Source organism: Copidosoma floridanum, unplaced genomic scaffold (genome assembly GCF_036245765.1).
Source record: "Copidosoma floridanum isolate Cflo_tuat_1 unplaced genomic scaffold, Cflo_Japanese_pri ptg000021l, whole genome shotgun sequence".
Taxonomy (NCBI): domain Eukaryota; kingdom Metazoa; phylum Arthropoda; class Insecta; order Hymenoptera; family Encyrtidae; genus Copidosoma; species Copidosoma floridanum.
This window is the reverse complement of record NW_028321898.1, coordinates 28942202-28964249: the sequence shown is the minus strand read 5'-3', so window position 1 is coordinate 28964249 and position 22048 is coordinate 28942202. Positions and strand designations below refer to the sequence as shown.

The following is a 22048-nucleotide window of genomic DNA, read 5'->3' as shown; positions in this document are numbered from 1 at the left end:
ATAATTATAATATTCAGAAAACAATGACTCATCCGTCCATCATTATTACAAGGTTATACTACGTGTCTATAAATACATGGGGTTTATCTTGTTTCCTCTATTATGATCTATTTTTTTTCCCTCTGAGCGGAGTTATCGCCACATTTTACAATCATCATTCACAATACAAACATACTCAACAGCGAATAATTGTTGGCATCGATGAAAAATATTATTCTCATTAGAGCAGCTGACGAAAATTCTCATGTATCTATACGTATTTCATTTCATTTGCTCATTGCTCTTGTTTCTTTCACCTTCAGCACCTTTATTTCTTACATATGCTTTTTTACACTCATTTGAATGATGAGTGAGGTCGTAATAATAATAATAATAATAATAATAATAATAATAATAATAATAATAATAATAATAATAATTAATGTTGCAGATAAATGGCATAAAAAATAATTATTGGTAATTGTTTGTCATCAATATAACTTCAACAATTTCATTGTGTTTTCAAGCATATGTACATTGTTATTTCAACAAAGTTATTTGAAAGGTAATAATTTTTATTTTCCAGAAAAAATAGCAAATCGATAAAACAAGATTTTTTTAGTTCTAGTCACTTGAAAAAAAGTATTTAATAAATACTAATTAATATTTTGTTTCTTCATGGAAGTATTTTGTATTCTGTTTGTAAAATGTTGTTTTCTACTTATTGTATCTACGTAGAATATGAATTTCATTTTAATTAATTTACAATTTATGTATGAGGTATTTCTAAGAATATTTGGTTTAAGTATTATATTTGTTTGATTTTGATCGCCACAATGTGTTAGTAAAATAATAAATAGTACAAGCGAAAGGGTAAAACTTTTTAAAAATGATTTAATGGCTTGGTAAATTAATCATAGTTGGATGTGAAAATACATTAATAAGACGTTACTTAAGATTTATCAATATAAGATGCCAAAAAATATACATATAAGTAAATAACTTTCGCAACAGCCTCTGTTAGTTTTACTGTTCTACTTAAAATCAAATTCATTAATAAATATTAAATAAAAATACATTAAAAACAGGACGAAATTTATTAAAACCATACCTTATAACAGTATCAGTTAAAAAATAATTGCACAAATTCCGTTACTCTTATAAAAATCTAAAAATAAATATAAAGTGGTCGAGTCTGCGTGTTTATTTTCTTTTTTAAAAAGAAACACGATTAGACTGACTGTAATGCATGCATCAACAATTAAAATCGAATGGTTGGCTTGTCTCGCACTATGTGCAATGGAAACGCATTAGCTGTCAAACAATGCTGTCCTTACAGTTCTTTACTCTTCTAATCTACTTTGCTTTCCAAGCAAGCGTCATAACAGTTAAAAAAGTTTTGCACTGTTCAACCATCAATATTGTCCTCACACACACATACACACAGAAACGTACTATAGATAAAAATTCTCTTTTCTAGTTCTTTTTTTCAAGTTAAGAGTTCAAAAATTCTAAAAAAAAAAAAACAAGTAAAACCATCTCCTAATAAAAACCACCCAGAAGGGAATAAAATTATTAAAAAAATAAACAAAATACTATCTAAAAAATCAATACACTCTTAAATGCTGGCCTTGGCTTTTTTTTTATCGTCTCCTAAGACTTAATAATATGGACACTTGAATTATCTCTTTTTTTTTTTTCTTCTTTAACATCCAACCAGTTCTGTTCAAACAACTATAAAAAAGAAGACACAAACATATGGACAAGTTTCTTCTTTTCTTTACCCAACACTTCATATTTCACTCTCGCAAACATAAATATACTCATAAAAAAAACATCCCACACAAGATTTAATTCAACATTTCCGTAGAAATCTGGCCTACGTTCAAGTGGGCCCTTCCATCTGTAAATTTGCGCTCAGCAATGCATCTCTAACAACTAACAGACAGAGACAGTGATATATTCATCCGACGTCATGACGTGGAGCAGTTTATTCCATAGGCGCGAGACTCTAAAAGCGAACTTTCTGGTGCGTACATACCTTCGGTCATTAGAAAATTTTAATTTTTTGTCTTTATACAATTAATCGCTGTCAGGTTAACAATAATCGAACAATAGTCAAATCTACTCTTGAAAAGTTTTGTCGATTGATTTTAAAAGCATGTATTAACCATTACAATAATACTATTGTCAAGACTGTAAATATAATAAGTAATTTTTTTTGTTACAAGAGTTTTAAAATGATAATATTTCTCTCGATTATTTTTCTAATCTTGGTCTCATTAAATAAATTCTCAACTCAATAATTTTTAATAATAAATAATTAAAATAATGTTGTGAATAATGCTACACTGACCACAATCACAAATAACCTGCCGATAAATGTCAAAATTGTTATTAAAAAAATGTTTTATGATTTCACATGAAGTTACTAAGGACGTCGTAGTCAAGCACCATACCAATTGGAAAACGATACTTTTCGTACCTCTGAATCGACGGAGTTGCACGTCAGTAGTATAAACTCTAAAAGCTTTTGATTTTCAAAGAAAGTCGGAAATGGCGCAAAAACCACAAGTCAAAAATATAAGAATCCTGGAGAAAAGTCTCAAAAGCCGATAATAAAGATAAGTTAGAAAAACCAACTTAGTCGAGGCAACGGGGGAGTTCACGAATAAAAAAGCCAGTCTACCGAGTTGGCCGTTGCGGCGCCGCGTCTCAGAATATCTTGCTCCACATCTTGACCATCTTCTAGAAAAAGTCCCTGCCCTGATGGGGACGGTTCGTCTGTTGAGGCAGTCTCCCGCGCCCTCGGCCTCCGTTACCACCTCCGCCACCACCACCACCACCTCCGCCTCCGCCAGAATTGGCCGGGTGCCGCCTCGTGTTACGAAGCTCGCGGTCCACCTCCATCTCCTCGAGCTTCATTGTCAAGCCGAGCTTCTGCTGGACGGCCAGACGCAGCAGTTGGTTGAGGGTCTTGCGGTCCTCCTCTGCCACGGCGAGCTGGCGCTTGAGTTCGTCTTCGCGCGTGGCGTTCTCCTCGCACCGGGCCACGAACATCGCGCGCAGACCTGCGTTTTTAAGGGTAGAGTTTTGTAGAGTTTCGTGGTTTGTTAGCCGGAAGGAGAGAACCTTTTGCTCATTATTATTATTAATTTTTTTTTTTTTTCGTTACCATTGTTTTTTTTTTTTTTTTTTTTTTTTTTTTTTAGTCAACACGAGACAAGTGGAAAAGGAGAAAACAGGAACAGAAAGGATCAAGCACTAAGCCGTGCGGGAGAAGCGGTTTAGTTAAGTGTGTCGTGGAACCATGTGGTAAACCTGTACGACCGAATCGGCTCGATAGCATTGCAATTTTTTTTACGAAATAACAATCGTCGATGAATGTATAAACAAAGTACCATTTGGCTTGTAAAACACGAGATTAACTCTTCGTCGCAGTAAGATTTGGGCAGAATTATTTTGTTGTTTTGTAAATACTTGAAAAGTTAATTTTTTGACTGGCACAAAGTGGACTTTTTTTTAAAATTTTTGTTCACCACTATTTACAATACCATGTTAAAAAATTTTTTTGAACAATAATAAAGTTTGTTCTTGACTACTTTGACTCTTTTTTTTTTTTTTTTTTTCAAATGTAGTCGATTGTTTTTTTCTGGAAAAAATTTGTTAAGCACTGTGTCACAAGTGAAATTAAAAAAAAATTTTTTAATCCAAGTGATGTATAACTCAGTAAAAATTTATGCTTCAAAAAATTGAAAAAGTTTCAGTGCCCAAGTCTGGCTACAGTAAAAAAATTAATGTTTTTTCTACAAAATCACACCAGCTAGTACTGTTAGTAAACCATGAAATTAGTATGTTGCTCAATTAGTAAAAATCATACCATTATATCAACAACAACGACAATAACAAAAAACGTAACGTGACGTCACACGGCAACGTAGGAACAAGTTTTGTGACAAACAACCAGCGCCAGGCCCAAATCGACGCTGACGCAGCTGAATATTATGACTAGAATGTAAGTAATTGCTGGTGTGTCGCGAGTATTAGATCCAATAGTGTATTCGTGTCGTGGTCAAAGCGTCAAGAAGCACAAAGTTAGTTCAAGCACATACGCATTAGTGGAAGGAAAAAAAAAATGGGGGCAGAAACAAACATATCATTAGAAGTTTTTCAATAAAATAATGCGTGATGTATAAGCTTCGAATGAACGGTAGAAAATAAAATTTAAAGAAAAAAAAAAGAAAAAAAACTCTGTTTATAGCACACCGATTCAACAAAGTTTTTGAAAAGCAAAAAAAAAAAAAAAAAACGAAAAAAAGACGAAAAGCTACATACTCGAAAAGGTGGCCGCATTCTCCTTGAGGGTCCTCAATTCGTTCCTGAGCTTGAGCATCGTCTCGTTGACGATCTTCTTCTCGTTCTCGTACTTGCTCTTGAGATTACTCAGAGCGACCTCGGCAGTGTTCTTATTGGACTTGAGCACCGTCCTCAGGGTGGCTATCTGCTCGCGCTTGGCGGAGAGCAGCGCCTTCAGTCGGAGCACTTGCTCCTGGAGCTCCGCGACCTCCTTGTTTTCACCAACGTTGGCTAAACGAACCGCAACAAGAGACATTAAACTCCCAATCTCACGTGACACGTGAGAGAGACAAACATGCAGTTGGCTCACCCTCGCACATGGCGCACATGCCGGTCTTCACGCCCTTCAGCTTCGACAGCTCGATCGTGTGCTCGACGGCGTTCCTCAGATGCTTGATCTGATCCATGGCCGTCGAGATGCTCCTCGTGATCTCCTTGGCCTTGCTCAGACTCTCGAGGTCTTTGATCTTGATGTCGGTCTTGAAGAGCGTCCGGCACCACTCGATCTTCCCGCTGTCCTCCTCGTTGTCGGGCGCTGTCTTCTCGTGGTCGAGAATCACCTGAGGCAAAAGGACCCTCCCCCCGTTAACTTTTGCACGGGCCATCGATTAGCCAAAAAAAAAGCTGATACTCACCCTCGAGGGCGTCTCGCCGTTGACGGTGCAGACGTGATGGTACAGCTGGGCCAGTTCGTCGGACATGTTCTGCAGGTCGTTCTGGGCACTCTCGAGCGAGCCACCGGCCTCGGCTGCGAGCTTGGACAGGGTACTGACGTCCGACTCGAGCAGCATGCTCCTCTGCTCGGTGTCCAGCAGCTGAAACGGGATGGATCGTTACAGGACGCGGTTTTTGTAGGCGATGGAAGTTTGATAAGCTTTGGGTGTTCATTGCGGGTCACTGCATGGCAATGCTTTTCAGTATCTGTTTCTTCGAGCAAGTGAGGGATTTTTCAATGCTTTCGTGCGTTTCTGGATTCTCGTCATGCCACGTTAGCGGAAGATGAGGCGATTATTGACAGACGCGAGAAGACGGAGGATCTGGAGTCACAGTCATTGCGATAAGCCTCAAGTTTTTTCATTCCTCGCAAGCACATTTGTTGTTGTTTTTTTTTTTTATTTTTTTTTTTTCGAATGCGTTTTAGTAGTCGTGGCAGCGGAATCGATGCATCATGTTTTAATGACAATGTTACGGTACTCGGCTTAATTATAATGCCGTGTCAAACTCTTTTTTTTTTCAAGTCAAAGCGGTAAAAGTATTGCATCTCTAGTTTCAACCAGAGAGAATAATTATACTCTACACACAAGGCGCTGTTAGGACAATGGCAGGCTGTAAGGTAAATCACGAGGTAAGGCCAAACAAAATACAGTATGAACATGAAAAATGTGTAAATACATCGGGACCACTCTCTCCGACCTTTGCCTGGAGGCTCTTTTGTGTTACTGGTATCTGAAATTTAACAAGTTTGATTAAGCTACTCGGATGTGCTCGAACAATGTTTTCGCCACAAGTTATCTCACGAGAAAAAAAAAATTACAAAAATAATGACAATGATATACAAAAGTCCAACCACCGACATCACCTAAATTTAGTGGTATCAAGTGGCATAGTTTTTTTTTTTCACCTTATTCCGAAGATTCGTGAGTTCCGTCCTAAGGTGTTGGGTCGAGTCTGAAATCGTGAGGCCTTTCTCGAGCTCGGCCAAGTCCTTCTGAAGCTGTTGAACCTCCTGAGCGGACATTGTGCTCCATTGATGGTACTGTATGACGGCCTGCGAAGAAAAAAGCTCGATCAACGAAACGTCCTTTCCCTTTGTTTCCAACTGGTGATACCAAAGAAAGAGGGTAGGAAAGAGTAGGTCAAAGCGTCATTGTTCCTCACCAAATTGAGTTTATCCAGAGTGGCCTCGTCGTTCTGCCTCTCGGGCAATTTCGAGTGAATGTGCTGCAACGATTGCACATGGGCCGCCAACTGCACGATACGGGCGATAAAAGACTGCAGCTCGGCCTGGCTCTTTTCCACCGCGTGCTGCGACTCTTTCAGATTTTGGGTCAACATTGCCTTTTCCATCTCCGCCATTTCCAGCTGCTTCTCCAGCTTCTTCAGCTCGTTCAAGTGGATCTCCGAGAAGAGGTCGACCTAATCACAAAATGGATTAACGATTTTTCTCTCTCTCTCTCTCTCTCTCTCTTTCTAAAAACGGGTCAATCGATTGTTTGGGATGTGTCGAATGTGATTTTTGTCATCACATCGGGAAGAAAACAATTAAATCTCCACCTGCTTGTTCACCGTCGAAGTGCCCGGCTCCTGCGTCTTCAGATCGTCCTCGATCCTCCTGAGCGCAGGTGAGTCGTCCTCCCCGTCACTGCACATCGTTTGGTCGTCGGTGATCCCACGAATGGAGAGCGCGAGGTTGCTCAGGTTGTAGATCGACTCGCTGTTCATCCTCTGGTCGAGCTCCTTCTTCAGGACGTACTTGGCCTCGCGCTCCGCCTGCAAGGACTCGAGGGCCTCCTCCATCTGTTTCTCGGCGATCTTCTTCAGATTGGCGAGCTCCTCGACTTGGCTGTTGAACAGCTCGACCTCCTCGGTCAGCCGGCGTATCTCGTGCTTCGCGCCTTCAAACTCCACTTGGCTGGAGCGCAGCGTGGCCACCTGCTTCTGCAGCGAGATGTTCTCGTCCTCGAGCTCCGTGTAGTCCTGGAGGAGTCGCGTCTCCCGGAAGCGGCACTCCTTGAGCTCGGAGCGCAGGTTTCGCCGCTCCGACTCGACGAGCGAGTGGTCCTTGCCCACGTCGTCGCGCTCCTGCAATGCGTGGTCCCGCTCGGCCGTCGCTCGCTCGAGCTCGTGGTGAAGCTGTGGGCAAAACGACATTTCGTCTCCGTCTCGAGTGCAATTTTCATCCGATTTTCGTGGCTCACTTACCTGCTTGACTTCATTTTCCAGCTCGATTATTTGGGTTTGGAGGCTCGTCTCGCGCGCCGCGCTCTCGCTCAGCAGGCTCTCCTCTTGCTCTATGCCCGTGCGTCTCGTCAATTTAGTGGTCGTTTGGAACTTGGCTAGCGCCTACAAACGATTCCCAAGGCATTAATACTTTTTACTTTTTAACTCGTATTTTTTTTTTTTTTTTTTTTTTTTTTTTTTTTTTCCATGATTACTTGTAACAACAGCAAAAAATTACAGTTGTTGTGTCGGTATTAATCTTATGGATTCAACAATTGAAGCGAGTACAATTGACCCAAGCGCAGAGTGGAGCGCAATCCTATTTTGAGGTACAGTAGAGTAATAACGCCAAAATAGATACACAATGGAATTCGAGCATCCCGTGAGTACGTATCCTACCAGCGTAAAATATCGATCTTTTTGAGATTGTGTAACGGAGAAATTCATCAAAAATGTTTTCAAAGAAAATAATGCTGTTATTGAATTTGAAAATAGCTTTGGTTGATGTTTATACTTTTGGATATAGGCCAACAAAACGCTTAACTATATGCTATTTGATTTGTGTACAAAATTGTACTTTGTAATTTTATTTAAAGTTCATACACTCATTCCTAAGTACACATATTAATCATAATTTTATGGTATTTTATGATGTATTACGATTATAATTTGTTATACATGTTCTGCTTCTTCGTAGAGTAAATTTTGTGTAGGTCAATAATAATCATTTTATAAGAACGTGTTAGAAATAGGTATGATCGTGTAAAAAATTTAAACGTATAGTTTTAACAGATGTGGTACTAAAACAGATGTGTCCATCAGTAGATGTTACTGTGTGTTTGTGTATGAGGACACGTTTACTTTCATACTTAAACATGTTTCGAAATTTCCTGAAGCGATTTTCATAATTCATGACGTGACACTATTGATTATACACGCTTACTGCAGCTTGAAAATAAATTTTTTTCGTACAGTTGATTTTGTTTTAATTTTTAATCATCAGTTCTCAAATATGTGCATACACTGTATTTTACGATGTCTTAAAAACCAAAAAAAGTGTAGAAATTTTTAACAATAACCATTCAGGGTGTAAATAAACTGTGTGTAATTTGTAGTAAAAAAAATATTGAAAAAATTCACACATTTCCAGTTAAAAGTTATTGCTTTCTCTGCGTTGTGAGAAAATCATTAAATACCCTGAAGACTAGTATTCTCAGTTTTTAGTGTAGAAGGTACGTAAAATAGCCAATCGTTACGTAAAATTTAACTACCTGGTAATATGTAGTACTGCTTTTACAATGTAATTCTTTCAAAATCTGAAATTTTGGTTCATTAAATTTGTTAATAATTTCGAATACAAATTATATTGTTTTATTGATATTTAAAAAAATTTCAATCACCTGTAACGTTTGTTATTTTTTAATAATTTTGTTATTATATAATGGGTTTGTTATTTTTTAATAATAAAATTTTAATCTCCTACCACTATTATGATTTAAAACTAAAATTATTTAAATATGAGTTACAAAAAATGAATAACTGAATTAATGTAAATTACGAACTTCAATAATTTTGAAAGATTAAATAATTTTTATGGTAAATTCAAAATGTTATTACAAATCAGTTACGTAAATGCATACCAGATAATAGAAAAATTATAATTTTATCAAATAATAATTGCTAAAAAGTTATCAAGTCCGCAAAAACATTAAGTAATACAGAGATCTGTATAATAAACTTGACAACTTGATTAATCTACATAAGTATGCTAGAAACTAGATACACAACGGGTGCGGCGTACTACTAGCACTTTCGAAAAGCAACCGAGTTTGGTGGCTAGGCTATTATTATGAATTGTAATTTTTTCGCCTTAGAAAAATTTTAAAGCATAAAAAAGAAAAAAAATGAATTGTAAGCATTACTTTATAGATGATGTTTTTTTACAGATCGGATATTTCATGCCAAATGTTTAATACTAACATGGAAAATGAAGCCCCTCAAGAAAGGTAAGTGAGAAAAAATTACAAAATGATCGAATTAAAATTTTACAGTATTTATAAAGTTAGGCAAACAATGAAAAAATGCTTTTGCAGGAAGATATGTTTATGTTAATTATAATTTATGTTGATTACGTTGAATTTTTATCTTTTAAACTATTTTCTACTTAATTAATAGAAGTGAGATTTTATTTTTAACAATAAAACATCTTAAAAAACTTATATTATATTATGACGTTTAGTTTGTTTATAACTGGGCATAAAAATTCGAGTATTTAGCTGAATAATATACCGAGGTGACCGCCCTCATTATTTTTTAATGTACCTTAAAAAAAAAAATACGTAAGAATAGTTACAAGTACATCAGTGAAATTCGTTAACGAATAGGTACAACATAGTCTTAATTACTGTTTTTAATCGATTTTCTACCTACAAACATTAATGAGAGCATCGAGTTATGTGTTGAAAACATGTATCTAATGTAGCCGCTCTACTGACACGCCGGCATCAAAAGGTTAAAGTTACGGCAAAGCAATTTATCGAACATTCGTTAGTACCAATGCGTATCCAGACAAATTAATTTTTAATAAAAATTTAACGAACCCAAAATTGAAATTCCTCTGTGTGAATTATTTTATTTTCTATGCATTAACAGTTTATTTCCTATTATTGAGTACAATATTTTCAAATAAAGTTTAAAAAAAATTATTTTACGCAAGTTTTGAAATGAAGTTAAAATTTTCTTGGGGGTGCGTAACTTAAATTTTAGTTTATCAGTTCTGTTAGTGACGGGTGATAAGCACTAATTTTAATATTAATATTTTATTACCATATTTACAGATAGAAAAAAAAAAAAAATCGTTCAATCTAAGTCAATAGATTTGTACGTTATCAAGGATACGCGTAAACATCCCCGAAATAAACAGCACTGTCATCTTCGAAAATGGGTAGGAAACAAACATGCTCGGAAATAACATTGTCCGGAAAATAAACATCCTACTGGACAACCATCAATCAAGCAAAGAAAACTTTTCCCTTCCATTAAAAAAAAAAAAAAAAAAAAAAAAAAGCCCCAACCCCTATTCAAACTCGATCAAACATCCAAGACAAATACACAACCCCACGATGGCATGTGAAAAACAAATTCCCCCCCCCTATTGTCCAACCCAAAGCACCAACCTCCTGCGTGATGTCCAGCTCGTGCTTCGTGTGGTCGTAGAGGCTCTCGAGTTCGTTAACCCTGTCCTGAAGCTGGGACTTCTCCTCGAGCAGTGCCAGCCCGTACTTGGCCGACTGTATCTTTTCCGTGGATGCGAGGTCCAGCTCCCTGGACAGCCTCTCGATCTCGACCCTCAGATCCGCCACCAAGTCGGCGTCCATCCCCTCGGACGTCTTCTCCGTCGCCACCCCGTCCATCTCGCCTCTCGTCTATCCTCCTTCGCCGGACACTCGAGCGACTTTTTTCTTCTTCTTCTTTTTTTTTCCCCCTCCCTTCTCCGTCACCCGCGCACTTATTCCCAGGTATTCAATGCGCCAATTCCAATGCGAGGCGCGATCGGCCGTGCAACGCCAACGGGGTACGTTACCGCGAGGAGCGGCTACAGCAATACCTACTCGGTCGCTCGCCCATCTTGGACGGACGCTGACGGCCAGTGCACCAGCCTATGTCACCTGCCACCTGGGACATTATCCCGGCGCCAACGCACAATCCACCCACACGATGCCCAACTGTGTATACGTGCTACACTTTACGCGCGATATCCCGCCTACGGCACATTTTGTTATACTTTGGTGCTTGTACAGCGTGTGCCACCGAGGCTCTGCCGCGGGTATACTACTGGCGTCGCGTTCTCGTTTTGGAGAGCCTTTGGAATGCGTAAATCGACTCGGTGTGGTCCCTTTCCACCGCTCCTTCCCTTCGACCGTACGATTATATATATATATTGCGCCTTTCCTTCTCTCTCTTTGTGCCGATGGTCGCGATGGAGCTGCAGCAGCTGGGTGTAGCGACCGGCCGATGTGGCAAAGCGTATATTATGTACAAAATCGCCCACGCGGCGTGGAGTTTCGCGTGACAGCGGCTATGTACGCGAGCCGCACTATAACGACTATAACTACTCGAGGGGGCCGATTAATTTTTCTTTTTTTCTCTTTCTCCCCTACTTCCCGTCTGTCTTTGCTCGGGTCTACGAGGCGACGACCGGATTCCTTTTGGCTATACTATTCACGCGACGCGATGATGCTTTTGGAATTTTCGAGCGCTGGAGCGCGCAGGCGCTCGCACACCTGCGTGTGGTGTGTCGCTTGCTCCTTTTCGATCTATAAATTAATACAACAGTCATATATACACAACGACGATTACTTCACCCGTGGATTGTACAAACGATCGGTTAATGGGATTTTAATTTCGGAAATTCTAGAATTTTCGCGCGATCGGTATGTACACACAGGTGTGCGTATTTGGGATAAACGATTTTTTTCATTTTTGCCGATATTACCTGATGTGAGGCGTCACGTATAGTTATAGCCGTTGTACTGTTTGTTGATCGTCATCGGCGCGTCGTCTGCTTTGCCAGCAGTCGACAAATCGCTGTTTTTGTGCTTAAACATCGGGGAGCGTGTATATGCGCTAGGGGACGTTAAACGTGACATGCACAAGTTAATTTTATCTCTATAGGTGCGTGTGTAATTGTGTGGAGGTTGAAAAAAGCGATTCGCAAAAGGAAAAATACCTCAAGGGAGTAGGGGTTATTTATCCTTTGACGGGGCTTACCGATACCGATATACGTAAGAGATAAAAAAAAAGAAGAAAAGATACCGGTTCTCTGTCGTGTGTGTATACAATAAAATGTGTTGTGCATAAATTAGTTATTTTCTGCCATTTCATTCCACATTAAAGTAACGAGTGAGAGACGTGCCTTTTAAGCTGAAAATCGGAAGTCTGTGCAATTTTTTTGTACGCGATAGTTGTTTTGTTTGATGAGATAATAAATTTAGCAAAATGGTGTCTGGTGATCTGAGATTCGACGGGCGAGTTGTTATTGTTACTGGTGCTGGAGCAGGTAATTATTGTAGCTACAATTATTTTTTATCCAGCATGTTTAGTATTATTTTGGATCTAAAGTTAAATATAGCTGGGATTAATAAAAAAAATTCATTTTTTCCCCGTTATTTACGGAAAAAATTTATATTAAATACAAAGTGTATTTAATAATTTGATTTTTTACAGGTTTGGGTAGAGCATATGCCCTTTTATTTGGGTCCAGAGGTGCTAGTGTAGTTGTTAACGATTTGGGTGGAGGTAGACATGGAGATGGAAGTAGCACAAAAGTCGCAGATAGCGTTGTCCAAGAAATTCGTAGAAATGGTATGGTTTACTATCGTTTGTATTGTTTTCTCAGAATCGTACATTTTTGTAAATTTTTTGAAACAATAACAAGACAATGTATTAAATTCCAGGAGGAAAAGCTGTAGCAAATTATGACAATGTCTTGGACGGTGAAAAGATAGTCAAAACTGCCATTGATGAATTTGGCAGGATTGATGTTGTGGTGAACAATGCTGGCATTTTGCGAGACAAGTCCTTCCTCAAGATGACAGATTCCGATTGGGGTAAACGATGAAAGAGCATTATTTTACAATTAGCTTTCAATCAAAGTTTTCTCTTAAATCGGTAATTTCCTCAGACATTATTCACGACGTCCACCTGAAAGGCTCCATGAGAACAACGAGAGCTGCTTGGCCGTATTTTCGCAAACAGAATTTCGGCCGAGTTATCCTGACCTGCAGCAACAGTGGTCTTTATGGTAATTTTGGCCAAGCGAATTACAGTGCTGCTAAAATGGGGCTTGTCGGGCTTGCCAATACCTTGTCCATTGAAGGCAAAAAAAACAACATTCACACTAATGTCATTGTACCAACCGCGGGGTCTAGACTTACGGAAGACATCGTTCCTCCTGGTATACTTTCAGTACCATTATAATATTACACTTTTTGTGGCAGAGTGAATCGATCCATTCGACTAATTAATGTTGATTTTTGTAGACTTTTTTGAGCAACTCAAGCCGGAATTGATTGCTCCGGTAGTGTTTTGGCTCTCTCACGAAGATTGCACGGAAAATGGATCAATTATTGAATCCGCTGTCGGCTGGACTGGCAAATGTAAATATATTTTTTTTTTTTATAATTTTGAAGGCAGAAAAAATTCATTCATAAGTAGATCTTAACATATTTGATGTGATGTCACACTCACAAGAATTGTCTATTTAATAAGACTAAATATTATTTAAAAAAAACAATATACTATTTAAATATTTTAAATAATTGTGTAAAGGTCGACTTGTTCGATCAAATGGATGCTTACTAAGGAAAAACTTGAACGATGGAGTCACGCCTGAAAAAGTGAGAGAAAATTGGTCTACTGTAACTGACATGTCTAAAGCTAAGACTTACGACTCCATCGAGGTAACAGCACATTTTTTATTTGTTCTAAATTATATTAATTAATTTTTTACTTTTTTTATATATAATATTTAATCGTATCGATTCACAGGAAGTTACCGGGGAATTGATGTCTTCTTTGGATCAATTAAGATCGAATGAATCTTCTTCGAGTGATAAGGTACATTTTTCTACCCATTTAAATCATACGGAGGCAATGACTTTGATATAATTTCTAGGAGCTGACATTAGAAACGAATTACACGTATCGCGACGCCATTCTCTACGCCCTTGGTGGTAAAGAACCCTTAATGTTTGTATTTGATAATTTTTTTTGCACAACGATTATCTAAAATGAACAAAATACGTAGTTGGTGCCACAAGACAAGAGCCACGAGACATTCAGTATCTTTACGAAAATCATGAAAACTTTTCGCTCATGCCGACGTTTTACGTCTCGTTTGGCCCCATAGGCTGCATGTCTTCGGACCTACTACAGGATGTTATTCCTGGAGTTCAAATGAACCCAACAAACGTAAGTGTTCTTTTGTATTAAACTTTCACGCTGTCGATTGAATATTTATTGGAATTTTGCCGTTAGATATTACACGGAGAGCAGTACATAGAAATTCACAAAAAATTGCCGACCGAGGGAAAGATCGTGAGCCGCTTCAGGGTCCGGGAGATATTGGACAAAGGAAAAGGAGCTGTGATTCTCGTGCAATGTTAGTACGAGCCGAAATTGTTATTATTTATTCAAAATCGGTACTGATGTGCATTTTTCCTCTCAGACGAAACGTTCGACGAAGTAACCAATGACAAATTAACCACGAATCAAATGTCGTTGTTTATCGTGGGCGCCGGAGGATTCGGGGGTCCCCGCAACTCGCAACACTCAGTCCCATGTATCGATCCTCCGAAACGAAAACCGTGTGCCTCCGTCACTCAAAAAACAAGCTCTGATCAAGTTAGTCGTGATTCATCAATGTTTATTATACCTCCCAATCGTTAAATAAACGACTTTATCCTTTTAGGCTGCCCTTTACAGACTGTCCGGGGACTACAATCCGCTTCACATGGACGACAATCTCGCGTCAATGGCTGGTTACTCCGAGCCGATTCTTCATGGCCTGTGTTCCCTCGGTTTTTCGGCTCGTCACGTTTTGCAAACATTCGCGGATGGCGATCCCGATTCCATGAAAGCGCTAAAGGTAAATATCATCTCGTGCCGTTAAAAAGTACACTCAAATCATATTTCAAGCGATTACGGAAAAATAATCGAAGTGAATGATCAAAATGTCAAGCTGATAAGCAATATTTATCGTACGACCTCTATATTTTAATCGAATTTGTATATCTCGTATTGAGGGTAATTACCAAGCATGATAAACAAGTTTTTTTTTTGTTTTCATACAAATGGGTATAGACGTATGAAGAGTATGCGCGCGCAACCATCAGCCAAGGTAATGAGTCGACGAATCTCCGTCTAGTATTGCACGACGCGTGATGTTCACTCGAGTCGTTCCTATTAGTCTATAACCTCATACATTACGTATATTATTATTTAGTCGTTTTTGTTGTCAATTTTTTTTTTTTTTTTTTTTTAATCAATTACTTCGCTCACAGGTAAGTTGATGAACAGTTGGTGGTTTGCACTCGATATAAGGTTTGATAGATAGATCGAATGTCAAAAGTGTATTTTAATCTGTAGATCAACGAGAGCCAACTGTATTTGCTTAGTGACATTTTTTTTTTTTTTTTTTTCCAGGTGAGATTTGCCAAGCCGGTCATTCCAGGACAGACACTGCGTACGGACATGTGGCGCGAGGGTAACAGAATCCATTTCCAAACCACTGCCGTGGAAAATAATGCCAAAGTGCTAACTGGTGCCTACATGGATTTGAAAGAAGTGAAGACACCGTCCATTCGACGGAACAATTGTTCTGCGTCCAAGAACTTGGAGTGTGACGCTGTATTTGCTCAAATGGGTGATTATGTAAACTCTCACACGGATCAAGTGAAGAAAATCAATGGGGTGTTCCATTACGTCATTATGGATAAGGGCGTGCCTTCGGCTGATTGGAGTAAGTTTTCATTTTTCTACTCAGTAACATCGATAATTTATATATTGATCAAAGTTACTTTGCCTGCAAAATAAATTGTCTAATTTTACGATCATTCGATGGAATGTTTAAAAAACAATTTTCATGGCGTCTGATGCATTTGCAAATGTAGTCAATAGGCGTGACGGAAAATCAATAAGTTACATTTGTTTTAGCGTTGGATTTGAAAAAGGGGACTGTTTACAAAGGAAAGCCAGAGGGAAAGGTAGACACTACCCTTACCATTGAAGATAAGGATATGGTGCAATTGGTAAGATTTTTTTGTATAATTTACAATATTTTTTATCACAATTACGAAATATTGCTCATAAACTCTTGTGTATTGATGCAGGCTCTTGGTAAAATGAATCCTCAAATGGCATTTATGAAGGGAAAACTCAAGATCAAGGGTAACATTATGCTGACTCAAAAGTTGAAATCTCTACTTGATGCCAACAGACCAAAGTTGTAAATGTAATTCGATGAATTAAATTATTTTTACGGGAACAAATCAAGGCTAACACAAAGTTTTATGTAAAAAAAAAAACCTTCATTTTTTTTGTTAATTTTTTCTGTTAGTTAATTCGTATGCTATTCCAAGTCATTCCTTAGAAGGGGTAGTGATTTTAAGGGTTTCTTATTGTAATTTATGTATTTTTTACAATATATATATTTAATAAAAACTTTTTTAACAAATTGACACTTTTTCGCTTACTTATTAGATCCCAAATTCTTTACGTATTAAATATTGGAGAAGATACATGCTAATAATCTCTTCAAATTATGAATCACCCTCTATTTCCTTAAAATGTTAACTATATTGTCGATATTATCTTCATGACAAACTTTACATTATAAAAGTATATATCTACAGAAGAACACCGAATGCAAATGGTCACTACTCAAATCTGAGCGTTCCATAACTGCCTCCGCCGGCAAACTAGAATGTGTGGAAAATTGATTCTCGAACGGCAACCCTTGCGTCTGCCTTTTTGGACGTCGATAAACTTTTTTTATTATCACTCTGATTTTGTGTATAATTTCAGAAAATTAATCTACTAATTTTCCTTACTTGCAAACTCTGGTACGATATTAAAACTTTTACTCATTTGCATAAGATTATACAAATGAGAATTAAATTTTTTCTGTCCTTCCTTCAAACTTTAAGTAATTGATCCTATGTACTGATTTCTCAAAGTTTCCACAGTTGCATATCTGCAAATATTATTTCTCACGAAAAGTCACAACAAAAAAATTTGAAATTTTTTAATTCATCCAACAATGAGTGATTTGAAAATATATTGTAATCAATTGTTTCCTTTTAATTTAGTACCAATAAAAGAAAAAAAATTTCGTCGATCCAAATAAATGTTTGTTCATATAAAAACAAAAAAATATTTATTCGGAAAAAAATTAATATTTCGTCAAATCTATGAAATATTACGTTATAAAGAAATTGTTTATTTGATTTTTGTTTATGTTTAAAATGTTTATTTCAATCAACAAAATTATTTTCTCAGCATATCTCCATATTCCCGCTGATAAACAAAAAAATTTAGGAATTTAATTATTTATTTCAAATTTTTAATATACGTATAATACTTGAAAAAAGCAATCTAATTTTATTTAAATGGTTATCTTCAATTGTTGTTTAATTTCCTTTTTAATAACAATTTCATACCACTTCTATTGAATACCTCACTTGATGGGCTACAGTTCATGTTTGCATGGTTATTATTAAATAAATATTAAGCACAGCGCGTACATCGAAAGTAATTTAAGATTCGTCATGCAAGTGGGCGATACATAACTTATCCAAACAAGTGAATATTAAATAATTCATTGGCAATAGAGGTATGGGCAAAATATTAAAGTTCGTTTCACATTTCAAGGGACTTGTCAGGTTGAAAGGTCGTGCGTGTCTTTTTCTGGGCTATTTATTTCAGCTCGAGATAATAACTTTGGCTGCAGGAGATTCTCAGAAAGGCACAAGATTTAGAAAAAGCGAAAACATCTAGGCTAATAAATACACACAAATAGGCGAACAGGGGCTAATTTTACCTTTTAGTCGCATTGCACCAGATTATCAATACTGCTATAACTCAGCCGTCCGTTTTAACTGTACTGCAAGATAGTACCACTTCGTTTTCCGTCGTAAACTTGTTGAAGCTATTAAGCCTGTTTTCTCTATTCTCTAGAAATTTTCCATTCAAAGCTACTAGTTTTCGAAACGTCGTGGTATCATGTTTACCAAAGATGCTCTCAAGAATAATTTGCATGCCAAAACAAGTTTAAAACGTAGGGCCCACTCATTGTACATTGATAATAATAATAATTATTATTACTTCCGTATGGATAAGTAAAAACTCTGAAGATGATTCTTTCATATTCAGTCCTTTTTCTATAACTATAATAAATTTAAACATAAAAGGAAAGAAATTGATAACAGTAAAAAAAAGAATTTAGTGCAAACACGCAAAAACTCGAGAGACGAATTTTTTTTTTTAACAACTATTCTTTATAAATTATGATGAGATTGCCTCTAGTTTAAAACCAAATCAATCTTTTGAAATATCCAAATAAAAGCTTTTTAAAAAAAAGCCATTTGTCTGGTTGCCCATTAGAGGTTTGTAGCTGAAAAAGTTCAATGACAGTAACAAAAAAATGTAATGAAAATTCATTCTTGAAAAGGAGTCCCCATGATGTTTGGTGTTATTTTAAGGAAGAGGGTACACACCGATGATAAGAGAGCGCGTGTGTTTGTACAGACGAGGAGGACGAGCCAAAAGTATAAAAGCAAAGTCTTCGGGGACCGCGTTAGCATTGACGCAAGCGCGCGCCCCTCGTTAATTGAAATCGGAGGAGAAGCAGCGAGAGAGAGAGAGAAAGTGGCCAAGCGCGTATACTTTTCGTCTCTTTTATTTCGTCTCGTTAGATTTCCCAAGTGAAAAGTACAGCTGTACGTATGTGCGCCTTGAATTTTAGCTGCTACTCCCGATGCCGTTGTTTCCATTGTTTTCGATGACATTAGGCGGAGTGTGAGGCGTCCCGATGGGGTTCGCGAGATGCCTGTTTTGTTGCGGCGCGGTTAATTCGCGACTTTTCGTTTTATGCGAGTCCCGTTGTTGTTGATGTTGTTTTATTTTTATTTTTTTATAATCTTTCTTCATGTGAAACGTCCTTGTATACAGTGCATTGTTCCTTTCAACTTTTGTTATTTTTTACTCTCTGTTCGACGTCATTTGGGATACTTTTACACAGTACATGCAGTTTCATCGATTCATTTGAAAAGGCATTCCAAGGGACAAACAAAATTTTTTTTATTTTTTATTTCTGCCTCGCAACTTTGGAAACATTTGGTCGACAAAGATCATTTTTATCAATACCTTTTTTTTTTTTTTTACCATCAACATTTTAACGAGGTATTGTACTGTTCTTTTAAAAGTTTTTCCTTTAAACAGCATAACGTATACCGAAGATGTAACTTTTCCAATAAATAATAAATTCAACCCAAAATTGGAAAAATGTAAGGGGTGCTAAGAGTTTATGAAATAAATTGCAACTCAAAAAGCCAGTGATTGCAAAATGGAATGAAAATCGGATCGAGTGATTCATTAAGTAATTCTGTAAATCGACAAATCACTACACTTGGTAAACCGCTGACTCGTTCGAATTAGAATTAACTTGTATTAAAATAGCCAATAAACATCCATCACCCCATAGGTCCCAACCATGCATATTTATCACTGCAATTAAAAAAAAAAAAAAAAAAAAAAAAAAAAAAAAAGGAATCTTTCAATATCTGAAAACTCGTTAATAACCGCGGCGCACGCGTTAAAAAAAATCAAATTCTTACGTGCACCCTCCGCGCGCTCGCGACGCCGCATTTCTCACCCGGAGGGAGAGAGAGGGAGAGCTTGGCCTATAACTCGCGCGCCCAGACTCCGCAAGCCAACCAGCATCACCCCCACCTAAGATTCCTCCTGCCCTCACCGAGCTCGGGTACACAGGCACGTCCAGGGACCAATAGTCCTCGGCGGCCCGGAGCGAGAGAAAACCAGGGAGAGCGGGCACACGGACGGGAAAAACGCGTGGCGATGAGCCGCAAGCCACGCCCACCACCGGCACACGTAGCGACAGCTAGCTCCCCCAGAGCCAACGTCCGCTACCAGCCGTATCAACGACGGGCCATCAGTTGCCATTTCGCTTCCGACTCGTGAACAGTGACTGCGCGATGACTCGCACCGCATAGACCCTTGCCCCGTACACAATTGTCCTGTGACATCATAAAAGTGACAGGGACAACTTGCATTGCAACAATCAATCACCTTTTTCTTCTCCTTGTTGTCGTTTTGTTTTTTCGTTGAAAAATAGTCAGTGATAAACATTTGTTTTGTTGAAAAAAAAAAAAAAAAAGAAAGAAAAGTGTCGCAAAAGATGCACAGCACCGAGCAGTACAGGAGCGACGCCCTTGGACCCATGCAGGCCATGATGCCCGAGATGCGAGACATGTACCGCATGAGCATGGCCAGCGCAGCCCCGAGCATGCCACCCGGTTACCAACAGGCCGGTGCCACCACTTACCAGCAGCACCACCAGCCACAGCCCTCGGCGGCCGCGACCGCCGCGGCGGCAGCTGTCACCCTACTCCAGCACCATCACCAACAGCAACAACAACAACAACAACAAAAACAATCGTCCGTGGGTGGTGGTGGTGGTGGTCCGGACCACATAAAGCGGCCGATGAACGCGTTCATGGTATGGTCGCGCATCCAGCGGCGAAAGATGTCCCAGGAGAACCCAAAGATGCACAACAGCGAGATATCGAAGCGATTGGGCGCCGAGTGGAAGTTACTCACCGAGGACAAGAAGAAGCCCTTCATCGACGAGGCCAAACGATTGAGGTCGGAGCACATGCGCGACCACCCGGACTACAAGTACCGGCCCCGGCGCAAGAAGAACCGCGTCCAGCAGCAGCAGCAGCAACAACACCACCACCACCACCCCCACCAGCCCCAGCAGCATCACTCGCCAGCTGGAGGCGTCATCCTCGGGCACGGCGCGTCCCCCTACGACCGGCCCGTGCCCTTCGACTTCCTCTCGCCGTACTACGCGGCCACGGCCAGCCACCACCACCAGTACTTCACCCCGGGGGCGAGCGCCCTCGACAGCATCGGCCTCGGCAAACTCGTGGCCAACCAAGCCGAGCGCCTCGGGGGACCAGGTGGGACGGGTGGTGGCGCGGGCGGTGGTACCGGCAGCGATCTGGCCAACAACAACGCGGTAGCCGCAGCAGCCATGGTCAACAGCTTCTACTCGAGCCTGTACTCGAGTCCTACGGCCGGTCACACGCTCCCGCCCTTCACCGGCCCGGGCTCGGCTTCGCTATTCTCCAGCCCGACCCACCACCCGAACTTTATGTTCCCGGGATCCCAGGTACGGTTGAGCAGCAGCAGGAGCCCTTCGGTACACAGCCCGGGATCGATCACCACGACCGCGTCCTCGTCCTCGCCCAGTGTGTCGAGCCTCGAGCCGGAGCCAAGACGCGTGCCCTACATGATGTAGTGGCTCGTCGCTCGCGCCTAAAGACGCCGCGGGACCTTTCGTCTGTGTATTTTTTTTTTTTTTCTTTTTTTTTTTTTCCCCGTTTTGGTGACAAAGTTAGGGGTCGGGGGGTGGTTTTTGTGCTCTGGCTGTGATCGATCTTTTTAGCGCTTCTCGGTTGCTTCGGCACTGACTATACATGTATAAACCCGTTTCACGATTACCGAGGCGACGGTTCATCGGAGGCGGCGCCGTTAAGTTGAACTTGTTGTTCATCCCCCTACCGATTCATCGTTTTTTTTTTTTTTTTTTCGCCCTCGTGTGCCAAACGAGGACGTTTTGTGGGACCGGCGATAGAAAAAAAAAAAAGAAAAAAAAACGATTGGCGTACGCTGTATATATACATAATTATAATGTTGTACAAATTTATACATAGGAGCCATTGCGGCGTGATTTTCGGCGTAAGATGTATATTGTGTGGGTGTGTGTGTGTGTGTGTGTGTACGCGGTTTTACAGTGTAGATTGATAATTCACCGTTAGACAGTCTCGAGCGTCCGGAATTAGAAATTTTGCGAATGTACTTTCTTTTCTCTCTATCCATGTGTACAGTATGTCGATGTATCTTTGTTTGAATTTCTAATATATATATATATATATTATATAAGTAGTTGCGAGCCATGTGATATTTT

At 39.2% G+C, this 22048-nt stretch overlaps 3 protein-coding genes across 6 annotated transcripts; 2 read left to right on the top strand and 1 right to left on the bottom strand.

Moving 5' to 3' along the window:
* Positions 1 to 2316: 2316 nt before the first annotated feature.
* BicD (Microtubule-associated protein Bicaudal D) lies at positions 2317 to 10688 on the bottom strand. 2 transcript variants are annotated; one of them, XM_023392297.2, is made up of 10 exons: positions 10452 to 10688; positions 7258 to 7398; positions 6610 to 7188; positions 6214 to 6471; positions 5957 to 6103; positions 5749 to 5781; positions 4971 to 5150; positions 4646 to 4895; positions 4315 to 4566; positions 2317 to 3050 (listed from the first exon to the last, which is right to left on the bottom strand). In XM_023392297.2, the coding sequence occupies exons 1-10, from the start codon at positions 10686 to 10688 to the stop codon at positions 2728 to 2730; spliced, it is 2400 nt and encodes a 799-aa protein (XP_023248065.2). In that variant the 3' UTR covers positions 2317 to 2727. The 2 variants fall into 2 exon arrangements, with proteins under 2 accessions (XP_023248065.2, XP_089450294.1); XM_089594168.1 differs by lacking the exon at positions 5749 to 5781.
* Positions 10689 to 11877: 1189 nt separating this feature from the next.
* Positions 11878 to 16514, top strand: Mfe2 (peroxisomal multifunctional enzyme type 2). 3 transcript variants are annotated; one of them, XM_089594237.1, is made up of 15 exons: positions 11878 to 12334; positions 12502 to 12639; positions 12732 to 12884; positions 12959 to 13231; positions 13317 to 13433; positions 13606 to 13736; positions 13825 to 13885; positions 13965 to 14009; positions 14084 to 14247; positions 14314 to 14437; positions 14504 to 14679; positions 14747 to 14923; positions 15481 to 15796; positions 15991 to 16085; positions 16167 to 16514. In XM_089594237.1, exons 1-15 carry the CDS (start codon positions 12274 to 12276, stop codon positions 16284 to 16286), a joined length of 2151 nt encoding a protein of 716 aa, XP_089450363.1. In that variant the 5' UTR covers positions 11878 to 12273; the 3' UTR covers positions 16287 to 16514. The 3 variants fall into 3 exon arrangements, with proteins under 3 accessions (XP_089450363.1, XP_089450362.1, XP_014203763.2); XM_089594236.1 differs by having other exon boundaries at positions 13825 to 13893; positions 13955 to 14009; XM_014348277.2 differs by having other exon boundaries at positions 11879 to 12334; positions 13825 to 13893; positions 13952 to 14009.
* Positions 16515 to 20014: 3500 nt separating this feature from the next.
* On the top strand, positions 20015 to 21667 carry LOC106637328 (uncharacterized). Its single transcript, XM_014350111.3, has one exon. It carries the CDS (start codon positions 20252 to 20254, stop codon positions 21377 to 21379), a length of 1128 nt encoding a protein of 375 aa, XP_014205597.2. The 5' UTR covers positions 20015 to 20251; the 3' UTR covers positions 21380 to 21667.
* The last annotated feature ends 381 nt before the right edge of the window (positions 21668 to 22048 follow it).

What these genes read in the sequence shown, in the direction of transcription:
- Mfe2 (XM_014348277.2), top strand. Translation starts at nt 12,274, where the DNA reads ATGGTGTCTGGTGATCTGAGATTCGACGGGCGAGTTGTTATTGTTACT. An exon ending in AGACTTACGACTCCATCGAG is followed by an intron (nt 13,737 to 13,824) that starts GTAACAGCACAT and finishes ATCGATTCACAG; the next exon opens with GAAGTTACCGGGGAATTGAT. An exon ending in TTCAAATGAACCCAACAAAC is followed by an intron (nt 14,248 to 14,313) that starts GTAAGTGTTCTT and finishes TTTTGCCGTTAG; the next exon opens with ATATTACACGGAGAGCAGTA.
- BicD (XM_023392297.2), bottom strand. Translation starts at nt 10,688, where the DNA reads ATGGACGGGGTGGCGACGGAGAAGACGTCCGAGGGGATGGACGCCGAC. An exon ending in AGCTGGACATCACGCAGGAG is followed by an intron (nt 7,399 to 10,451) that starts GTTGGTGCTTTG and finishes AATCGTTTGTAG; the next exon opens with GCGCTAGCCAAGTTCCAAAC. An exon ending in TCACGAATCTTCGGAATAAG is followed by an intron (nt 5,782 to 5,956) that starts GTGAAAAAAAAA and finishes GTTAAATTTCAG; the next exon opens with ATACCAGTAACACAAAAGAG.
- LOC106637328 (XM_014350111.3), top strand. Translation starts at nt 20,252, where the DNA reads ATGCACAGCACCGAGCAGTACAGGAGCGACGCCCTTGGACCCATGCAG.